Raw genomic sequence first — 11,202 nt, forward strand, 5'->3', positions numbered from 1 at the left:
TCCTGAAGCTGTTGTACCATTTGAAAATACCATTGTGTACCGCAAAGTGGTCCTGGGGAGGGGAGGAGTTGGTGCTTAGCAGTTCCTCAGCTCTTAGCAGCTTCCTCGTGGTTTGCTGCTGCTGGAAAGCAGCAGCACACGAAGGTGGCACTTTGCGAGCTCCTCCAAGCTGGACAGACTGGCTTTCAGGTCCCTGCTGTTTGTGCGCTGGTGTCAGCTTTGTGATTTTGTCAGAAGGCTCCAGCCTCCGATACTATCTTGTTGTTCTTCTAAACAATTAATAAAATGAAGACAGAAAGCCTAGAGGTTTAAAATATGTAATTATAACAGTAATTTAGATCTAGGGAAATGCTACAGAAACCAATTACAATTATACATTTCAGTAATGACTGACTTGGCCAAATATATATGGTTTGTGTGTGAATTCTGTGACAGATTCCAAGACAACGTGCTTGAGTATGGGAGAAAATCAAATCTAAATGCCTCATTTTAGCATATTAGACATAAATGTTGCTCATCCACCTAGTGAACAGAAGTCTGTATTATATGGCCTGTCACAGCTTAAATTTTGAGCAGCGGGGCAGGCAGTAACAAGTAACCTTGGAAGAAAGCTTGAATTGTTCTAAGGGATAGCTTTGAGAAAAAATGTTTTGTGCTGGATCATTCTGGAAAATATGTTTAATTCCTTATATGTTAGAGATTTCACATGGTTTGAATTGATTCTGGCATTTCCTACAGAATTTTAAATGGCCAGCCAAGGTTAATGGGTTTTTATTTCTTTCCCAGTCTTCACCTCTCCTGGCTAGTGAGAGGAGACCCATCGGGTTGGCTGTGCTGTTTTAAAGGAAGGATATGTGACTGTGGGTGTGAAGCATCCTCTGTTCACATCCTGCACTGGGTCAGGGTGATCCCAAACATCAGTACAGACTGTGTGATGAATGGCTTGAGAGCAGGCTTGCGGTGAAGGACTTGGGGTACTGGTGAATGAAAAAATGAATATGAGCTGGCAATGTATACTTGCAACCCAGAAAGCCTGGGCCACATCAAAAGATGAATGTCCTGCAGGCCAAGGGAAGTGATTCCCAGGAGATTTCATTGACATATGAGGGAGGACTTCTTTATGGTTCGGGTGACAGAGCCCTGTCGCAGGCTGCCCAGAGAGGCTGTGGAGCCTCCTTCTCTGGAGATACTCAAAACCTGCCTGGATGCCATCGTGTGTAACATGCTCCAGGTGACCCTGCTTGAGCAGGGGGGTTGGACTAGATGATCTCTGGAGGTCCCTTCCAACTCGGCCATTCTGTGATTCTCCCCTTTTGGTCTGCTCTCACAAGACCCTGCCTAAAGTCTTGAGTTTAGCTCTGGGGCCCCCAGCACAAGAAGGACATGGACCTGTTGGAGTGAGTCCCGAGGAGGGCCACAAGGATGATCAGAGGGCTGGAGAACATCTCCTATGAGGGAGTTGGGGTTGTTCAGCCTGGAGAAGAGAAGGCTCTGGGGAGACCTTACAGCAGCCTTACAATGCTTAAAGGGGGCCTGCAGGAAAGATGGTGAGAGACTTATTGCAAGGGGTAATGGTTTTAAACTAAAAGAGGGAAGATTTAGATTAAACATTAGGAAGAAATTCTTCACTCTGAGGGTGGTGAGGCATGGGCACAGGTTTCCCAGAGAAGCTGTGGATGCCCCATCCCTGGAGGTGCTCAAGGCCAGGCTGGATGGGGCTTTGGGCAACCTGGTCTGGTGGGAGTTGTCCCTGCCCATGGCAGGGGGTTGGAACAAGGTGATCTTTAAGGTTCCTTCCAACCCCAACCATTTGATGATAACGTGAAGCTCAGTTTCTCAGCAATTCCCCACAACCTCACTGCAAGCCCTGCCATCCTTCCAACTTTGGGAGCTGTTTCCATCTTTTTGCCTCTTGAACCCTTGCTGGAGATCTCCTTTCCTTGCTCAAGTGCAGGTGTATCTCATCCTGGGATGCCCTGTGCAGCCAGGAGGGTTGGTCGTGTCTGAGCTGTGCTGGTTTGGGGTTTGGTTTTCTGTGAGAGATCAAAGCAGCCTTAGGATGGTGGTGAGGAATGGTGTTTCCTTGCTTCTTTTAAAAGGAAAACAGTGTGTCATGGCTATTTGTTGGGCTTGTGGGATTCATTTTGTAAAAAGACAGACTTGTACCTTGCCTACACCAAAAGCAGAGTGTGATCAGGGAACAAGAGTCCATCCCCTAGCCGCATGCTGGTGTACGGTGGTGGTATTGCACGTTCCTTAGTGAACTGCATAGGTTTCTCTGTGCTAATTCCCAAAACAGATTGATTATATTAGGACAAAAACTACATACGAATGAGCTTTTTCATTAAAACAATGAAGGTGCAAAATCTGCGGAATATAGCAGAATCTAACAGCTTGTGACAAGGCTCAAAAGCCGTGCCCAAGAATGTCAGTAGGGTTTCATGCAAAGCGCCCACGTGACGTATCACAAGTTAGCTATTTTGAGACTGTTTTGTTTACAGTTCTTTGGAGGGGTGGAACTGGAAAGAGTCAAAAAGTGCTTCCACATGCACGTATAGGCACATAAACATGCACACAACATCAGACGTGCCAGTCACCCCTGGTGATTTCATTGGGAAATTGTGAGTAACTCCGGAGTGTTTTGCAAACACCTCAGTGCAAAAACACGGCGTGTATTTCGTGTTACTGTGGCAGGGGGGTTGTTCCCAGTTTTTAGTCCTTCCTACAGCTCCGACTAAATCAGGTTTTGCAAGGAACACCTTTAGAAAATGTGCGTTCAGCCAGCAGCTGATGTTGCAAGTGTTTTTAGCAAGCGGATGTTCTCTGGGCAACTGCGTAGTGGTGGGTGGTCTCTGTAAATGCTGAGGCATTTCTCCTGATTAATTTAAAGCATGCTAATTGATACCTGCCACAAATGGCTGGGTTTTGCTATGAAATCATTACCTCACGTTGAAATATTATAACTTTTGTTTCCCCGGCTACTGCTCCCTCAATTGCGGCAGTCCAAGCATTGGTTCCAGTAAATAGCATCCAGAAATGATTTGAGTTTAACAATAATTTCATAATAAAATAATTAAATAAAAAGTTTTTCCGAGTCTAATTTTCAAGCTAATTCACCACGTACTTCCTCCAGGAAGCGAAACGGAGCTGATCGAGGAGGTTGGTGCTGCAGGGTGGGATGGCGACTGCTCAAGGGGCCATTGAGAAAGGTGCCCCAAATACTCTAGCACTGTCATCTCATGAGACAGGGCTTGGGTAGCAAGTTCTCCCAGTCACTGCTGAACTGTGTGTGGTCTGACACTGACGTTCACCTCTTGTTTCCTCTCCAGAATCGGCAGGCTCTTTGATGGCACGGAGCCCATCGTCCTCGACAGCCTCAAGCAGCATTATTTCATCGACAGAGATGGGCAAATGTTCAGATATATCTTGAATTTTTTAAGAACATCAAAACTCCTCATTCCTGATGATTTCAAGGTGAGATTTCAAGGGACATGGATGTTTTGCATGTACCTTGGTGAAGTAAGAGTCTGACATATAGTCAAAACAGAGCCCCAGACAGGGGGTACTTCTGGAATACGGTGTTTGATTTCAGGTACTTGGCAAAAGTAAGCATGGGGTTGCTACAGTGGCATCTGTCAGGCTTTCCTAAAGTGGCATCAATATTACATTTTCCCCTCCTAGCTCTAGTGTGGTGGAGTAATCTTGCCACATTTGACCCAGGGAAATTAAACATTGCAGGATGATGGTGGAATCAAAGGATGTTACCATCTGCAACCAACCGATCATGAGCTTTGCTGGTTACTTGTCCTGTCATCCTCTTTTATCATTCCCTTCTGACTGCAGCAACTCCAGCTTCCACTCACATGCTGAAATTTAGAGAACCATGTGGGAATCATGGTATTGACAAAATAAACAGCACGCGTGGTAATATTTGAGCATTAAGTCATAGAAGAGTATTTTCTTCCCCAGACTCCTGGATGCATAATGGCAATTTAGTTTTACATTTTTAGAGAAGTCAGGGATGAATAGTTCTATGTTTATCATTTAACCTTTATTAAAAAGTCTGCTTTTCTCTTTTTGATAACAAATTTGTAATAGTTCCCCATGTCAGACTTCAGCCTACAGAGGCAGACCTTCAGACTCTTGTGTGCTTGCAGGTATGTGGGTGTACCTGTGGTGTCAGTGAAGTGAGTGCTGGAGACCAAAGTTGCAATCAGAAGAGATCTTTATCATTACTTTATGAATGCATATCAGTGTGGCTGGCTGCACCATTAGTTCACCGTAGGAAATGAAGCAATTTAGACTGAACAGAAGAGGTGATGTGGAAGGGTTAGAGCAGTTCACACTGGAGTGCAGTCTTTTATCCCTCATACCTGAGACATTTTCAGGTGTTTGAGGCATAATAGGTGTGAGGTTTGGTTCAGGAGCAATCTTTGAATTGTCTGTTGTAGATACCTACATATTTCTCCCTGGGGGATGTGGTAGACCTACCCGAATAATGTGGGAGTTCAGAAACGGCTGATAGCATCGTGTCCCTCTTTTGAAGCCTTGGAATGTCTTTGTGCTGTTCTGAGCGCCTGTCCTAAAAGTAATCAGAAGTACAGAGAAAGGAAAAGCCACTTTCCATGCAATATTAAGAAATTACATATTCAGGATGCTTTAACCACATAAATATACCATAGCTCAGCTGAAATTAGAGACGTTAACTCCTGGCAAGTTCACCCAACCACCATGATGTTCAAAGGGGTGTCCCTTCCAGTTGTGCTGTAAGTCATCTAACAGATCAGTGCTTAAAGTGAACTTCAGCCCTGTGTTTCTTTAGAAATATATAGATGATTTTTTTAATTAGACATTAAATATAAACAATATTCTAAATATGCTTCAGGTGTCCTATACCCATCAAGTATTCCATCTGTAGCCCAAATCAGGGCTGTGTTGATTGTTAACAATCATTTCTTGTGGTCATTTGATTCCTCTGCCCTCTATAGTTCTCATTTCTTTCTTTTTCTCTGTATATTTTCCAAATGTTCCTATGGTCTTAAACGTAGAAAAACAGGATTTCGATCTTTATTTATTTATTTATTTAAAATACAGCAATAGACAAACTCGGGATCATCAATTCTAAATTACATCTGTACTGGCTATGCGTAGAAATGCATTCTCTCTGCTCTGGTGCTTGAGATGATGTAGTAAACAATACTGTTGGCAAAATTGAGAGGTATTAAAAAATACTTAATTTTTAAAATGCAGTAATATGTGCAATTCATTATGCAAATATCTGAAGCATTTTGCACTGAGAACCATTGCAGTCTCTCTCATTTACATTCTTATACCTGTTACAATGCCTGCTAGTATTGCTGTAAGAAGCGATGGATCCTAATGATGAATTTTCTGAATCCTGATTGAATTCTGTTCCATCTGTTCAATGAGGTCATTATTTTATGACATCACTGTGGGGATAAAGATGTGGGGAAAAGTGGAATGTGGCTGCCTGGATTATTCCATAGCATGAGGCACCTGATCAAGCGTAACCTCCCCCTCCCCTCACAAATTCTGCTATACTCAGTCTGCTTCAATTTGCTGATGTTGTTTTTTTTTTAATTTATATATGTATTTTTTTGCTTGCACTATTATTTTATTACACCTTCCTACGCAGTAGCTATGAGCTACTTATGAGCTATGAGCTCTAAAAGGTTCCAGATATAGAACAGTGTTAGCCTGAATAACCATATACATTAAGTGGTACATTATCAATGTCTCTTTCTTAATTATGCACAGTAATATGCATGTCTTTCAGGACTACAGTTTGCTATACGAAGAAGCAAAGTACTTCCAGCTTCAGCCCATGCTAGGAGAGATGGAAAGGTGGAAACAGGACCGGGAGAGTGGCCGCTTCTCGAAGTCCTGCGAGTGCCTGGTGGTGCGAGTTGCCCCAGATCTCGGAGAGAGGATTACACTGAGTGGCGATAAGTCGTTGATAGAAGAAGTGTTTCCAGAAATCGGTGATGTGATGTGTAATTCTGTCAATGCCGGCTGGAATCATGACTCAACGCATGTCATCAGATTTCCACTGAACGGATACTGTCACCTCAACTCAGTTCAGGTAGGAGGTCACATACACATTTATTGAAGGGGAGCTTACTGGCCAGGTACCTGTGGGTTGACGCACTTCTCTCTCACTGGAAGGTTTCAATGAACAAAATCAGCTGGAGTCTCTGAGCTAGTTATTTACTTCCGTGGGTCAGGGCTGCTTTCTCAACTTAATTCTCACACATCATCACCAAATCTCTTTGCAAAACAAACTACGCTAGTGTTAAAAAACAGCTCTAAGAGGTATGTTTGCCTCAATTTATAAAGACACTGTATATCTGGATAAACATTTTTTTGACACTTGAACATAAGGCGACTATTCAACCCTGCTTCCAGTCCCATGCCCTGCTTGTCATAAATTGTTTTTCTGGATTGATGCAAGGGCCCAGGGACATCTCAAGCTGGGGAAGGAGGGTGCCACATCTCCACAGAGCAACTGTGAGAGCATCAGGCTATGTCCCTTCACCTTGGAATGTAGCAATTGTCATGCACCGAGAAAGGTGGTGGAGGTACTCTGATTTCCTAGAGTCCTTAGGAGCTCGGAAACTGAATAGAGAGAAGAACAAAAACAGTAAAGTCCTGCTCTCTTATTCTGGATAACACAGGATAAGTGAGAGGAAAAGGGAGTTAAAGTGAGAAAGGTGACTGGACATTAGTGTTGGCCAGCCTCTGAAATGAGGGTCATGCATCTGCAAAAGGAGAGCACAGCCAGCCTCCTTCTCCTCCTGTTCCTCCTCCTTCTCCTGAAGTAGGACCCAGTATTTCTGGAGAAGGGAGCACAGGAGAAAGGAGCTTCTCAGCCCTCTCTGTTAACACCTGAATGGGGGGCATCCTGGTGGGCCTTTGACCCTTGTGCAAGACTGTCAGGCAAGCTGAAATATGAAGGATTCCTATAGGGCAGTAGGGGGGAAGTTATCACACATTTGGTAGAAACTATAGTATATTTTTCCAGTGGTACGCAGGTCATTTGCATTTGATTATGATATCCTTAAATGTTTCTTGAACAAATGTACCATATGCTTTTTACCTTGGACAAAAACAACTGGCTCGTTCTTTCTCCTTCATTCAGTGGCAACAACAGTGACACATCTGCGTATTGCAAAAATTGACCTATCTAATTCTGTGGTCTTAAGGAAGGGCCTCCTTTTCCCCATTCAGAGGATGTGGCAATAACTAAAATCAGTAGTATTTGTTTAAAAAAAAAACAGTTGTGAAATGGGTAAAATAATCTGTGAGACAAACGCAGGTAATTTCTGGAAGAATTGCATTAAGCTTACAAGCTGTAGTGTCATCTGTTTTATTCTTTGTTAGTTGAAACAAAAATCCACACCCACCTTCATCTAAGTTCGTACATCATGCACAGGCAGCAATTTGGAGTGAGAGCACTTTTTAACATCTGGAATCATCATTAGCACTATTGATGCTGCTTGGTTTAGGTACACCTCCTAAATGCTCCAGACTTAGGAGCAAATTCGTACATGGAGACTTGCCAATTGAGCTTGGCATCTTTCTGCTGCCAGGTCCTGCTCTCCAGGTAGCAAAGCTCTGCTCCCATCCCCTGATGAAGAGGGTTGAGCAATGTGGTATGTGCTGAGGGCTCTCTAGATGCTGCATATAATGCTTGTGCTTCAACACAGGAGAAAGAACAGTCCTATCTGACCTGTCAAGACATGGTTAATGCATGCTATGCTTGGACAGTTGTCTCTTAAATAATTGGCCTTTATTGTCATGCTGAAACATCAAAGTTGTTTTGTCAGAGTGACTAATTCAAATTTAGAACACCGCTGCATGCAAGATTATAATGGAAAAGGGATATTGCATGCAAAGAGGGATATTTAGCCACATGTCCGTGGAATCACACAATGGCTTGGGCTGGTCGGAAGGGACCGTAAAGATCACCTCGTCCCAAGCTCCCTGCCATGGGCAGGACACCTCCCACCAGACCAGGCTGCCCAAAGCCCCATCCAGCCTGGCCTTGAACACCTCCAGGGATGAGGCATCCACAGCTTCTCTGGGCAGCCTGTGCCACTGCCTCACCGCCCTCTGAGTGAAGGATTTCCTCCTATGTCTAATCTAAATCTCCCCTCTTTTAGTTTAAAACAGTTTCCCCTTGTCCTGTCATTATCTGACTGATCAAAAAGTTGTTCTCCATCTTTTTTATAAGCCCCCTGTAAGTACTGAAAAGCTACAATAAGGTCTCCCCCGAGCCTTTTCTTCTCGTGGCTGAACATCTCTCAGCCTTTCCTCACAGGAGAGGTGCTCCAGCCCTCTGATCAACTTCGTTGCCCTCCTCTGGACCCGATCTAACAGATCCACCTCCTTCTTGTGCTGGGGGCCCCGGACCTGGACACAGTACTTACTCCAAGGGGGACAAATGTCGTATGATAGTTGTCAAAACAATTTTATCCATCAGCAGCTTAGCTTTTTTCCTGATATTTACATTTTTGTCACACAAATAAGGATTGCCAAGCCTAGTGATGTGCAAAACTCAAGTCAGAGTGGCAAAATACACACAGGGTTCAAGAGAGATGCTGATCCCACGCTGATGATGCCAAATCTTCCATTCTGGAGGAAGTAAGCATCTGTTCCAAGAACAGTATGAGGCAAGACAAGGACTAGTGGTAGGCCTGGAAAGTGGAGTGCAGGCTCAGTGATTCGCCCAGGGCTTCACTAGTTTCCTGACCCATCACATTTTCTCTCAGCACTGAAATTCTCTTCCTCTATTTTTCAGTGGCTTGCATTGAGACGTATTTGGGCTTATATTATTAAAAGATAAAGCTCAGGTTAAATAAAACTTGCACTGAAGTTTTGATGTTTGTTCTTCACTGGGGGTTTCTGAGACTCTTTTCCCACCTCCTGCTTTTTGAGATTTGTCTGCTGTGTTAATTAGCTGGATTTTGGAAAGACATTTGCTAACCTAAAGCATGTAATGTAATGAATTAATGAATGTAAAAATGTGACGTGTCTTGTAGTTTTATGGGCATTATGAATCCCAGCTCGCTTCTGCCCCTGTCCCAGCTCTCTGCTTGCCCTTACTGTCCTAGCACGTGTCCTAGCTAGGTCCCAGGTTTTGCCACTGGTACGAGTATAGCTTTAGATCTTTGCAGTTACGGTACCTTTTAAATCTCTAGAAAATCTGATGGTAACTTTTCTGAAATTGCGACCACAGTATCTGCATTATCACAATTGAACTGAAGTGTTTGCTCAGCATGCTTCTGTGTCTGATGTGCAATCCTGTATTTGCCCTATTGTATTGTAAATTGTGTGAAGCAGAGAATGCATTTTTTGAGGCATGAATCTGTGGATAGAAGAATACTGTATTTGCTGACAGTACTAAAGAATACCTATTTTTCTCCATTTTTCTTATTGCTCTGTGCCCAAAAGTCAGCAGAAATCAGACAATACAATGGAGCTTAGGGAACCACTTAGTGGATCTGTGTAACCACATTTGTTTTCTAGCTGGATCCATTTGAACACAGCAACTATCATCCTTGGACAACGGGTAGTCTGTTTATTTACTTACACATTGGTGTTTTGTTTCCTCTTTTTGCAGGTACTTGAGAGGTTACAGCAAAGAGGTTTTGAGATTGTTGGCTCGTGTGGAGGTGGGGTGGACTCTTCCCAATTCAGTGAATACGTACTGAGACGAGAACTCAGAAGGACATCTCGTGCACCCTCCGTCATTCGAATAAAGCAAGAGCCTCTGGACTAAAATGGACATGTTTCTTTATGCAAAAAAAAAAAAAAAAAAGATAGAAAGGAAAAAAAAAAAGAAAAAAAAAGGGGGACGTTTCATGTGCAGTTTGGACTCCAAACACGTCCTGGAACTAAAATTGAATAAAAGACACATTTATATCAAATATAGAGACCACACCTGAATTCATATGGGAACACTTGGAATAGTAGTAATAATAATAACCTCAAGGTGTAAATGAAAACACACACACACACATATATATGTATGTATGTATAGGTATGTATGTACATGCATATATGTATGTATATGTCAAAGAGTAGGAAATGCAACAACAAAGAAGTAGATGAGGTTGGTGCTGTGATGGCCATTAAGTGTCCTAGGCCTGACTCGGGCCCACTTAACGGTGTACAAGCCATTACCATTGGGGAATACATAGACTGCTCATACAAAATGCATTTTCCATTGCCAAACACCATCCAATTTTTAATGTGTACACACCTTGATTCAACTTTATTTGCATATGGAGGTTTATGTCTGTCTTTTTTAGAGGTGGATGGGCAGGCGTTCAGGAGACGACCATCCATTGCGTTGGAAAGCTAGTCGACTGAAATTTTAAATGTAGTTTGTACAGAAGTCGCACACGTTTTGTCTGCCCTCACAGATGTGAAAGGTTAACTTTTCTTTTGAATGAGTTTTTCGTTGTTTTTTTTTGTTGTTGTTTCGTTTTGTGTTTTTTCAAAGGGGGCCAGAATAATTAATATTTGGTAGAGATGCTCTGGTTTGAATCTGCTGCTTTCCTACAATTTTTCAAATTTTATAATGTATTAAATACAATAAACTCTGTTTAAAGTAACGAGGGTCTGATTTCAGCCAACAAGAGCAGAGAAGTGGGATTTAGCTCACTGCAGTCCGGCGCGGTGGAGTGAGCTAAAGGCAGCAGGTGCTGTTGTGGGGTTGCTTTGTGGGGTCAGTCCAGTGCGCTTGTCTTCCTTCAGCACTGTCCCTTGTAAGCTTTGTCCCAGTTTGAAGAGCAGCTGCTGGCCAAGCTCAGAAAATACCAGTCCAGCCCAGGGAAGCCTGTCAAAAAGGGGTGCCTAGTTTTGTAAGCATCCACGTTGCATCATTCCCTCTTAACTAGGACCTGGCAGCTCCAATTCTCAAAGACCTTGCCCTGCTGAGTGTTAGCCAGGCTGTTTGTTTTCATGCCCTTCATTTCCCTTGTTTAGAGCTAGCGTTCTTCTGCCTAGAGAGAGTGAGACCGCCAGCCCCTTGTGTCAGGCCGTCCCTGTGACAGCAGGCGGTAAGTTCTGCGTGGTTGTCCTGCTAGCTGCTCCTTTGCAGAGCCTTGCTGGGGCCAGCCCGGCTCGGCGAGGCTTTGCAAACATGCCACGTAACGAGGCTGCTGCACAGCCTCT

General features: G+C 43.5%; 1 protein-coding gene across 9 annotated transcripts in view; it reads left to right on the plus strand.

The window, feature by feature from the left end:
- Window positions 1–10,640, plus strand: part of KCTD1 (potassium channel tetramerization domain containing 1) — a 97,920-nt gene extending 87,280 nt beyond the window's left edge. For all 9 annotated transcript variants that reach the window (XM_084511898.1, XM_084511896.1, XM_084511899.1 and 6 more), the window contains 3 exons: window positions 3,330–3,474; window positions 5,798–6,103; window positions 9,644–10,640. In XM_084511898.1, coding sequence (XP_084368024.1) covers window positions 3,330–3,474; window positions 5,798–6,103; window positions 9,644–9,802 — 610 coding nt within the window. In that variant the 3' untranslated portion in view covers window positions 9,803–10,640. The remainder of the gene's footprint in view (window positions 1–3,329; window positions 3,475–5,797; window positions 6,104–9,643) is intronic.
- The last annotated feature ends 562 nt before the right edge of the window (window positions 10,641–11,202 follow it).

The sequence above is a fragment of the Aythya ferina genome, assembly GCF_964211825.1.
Source record: "Aythya ferina genome assembly, chromosome: 2".
Taxonomy (NCBI): domain Eukaryota; kingdom Metazoa; phylum Chordata; class Aves; order Anseriformes; family Anatidae; genus Aythya; species Aythya ferina.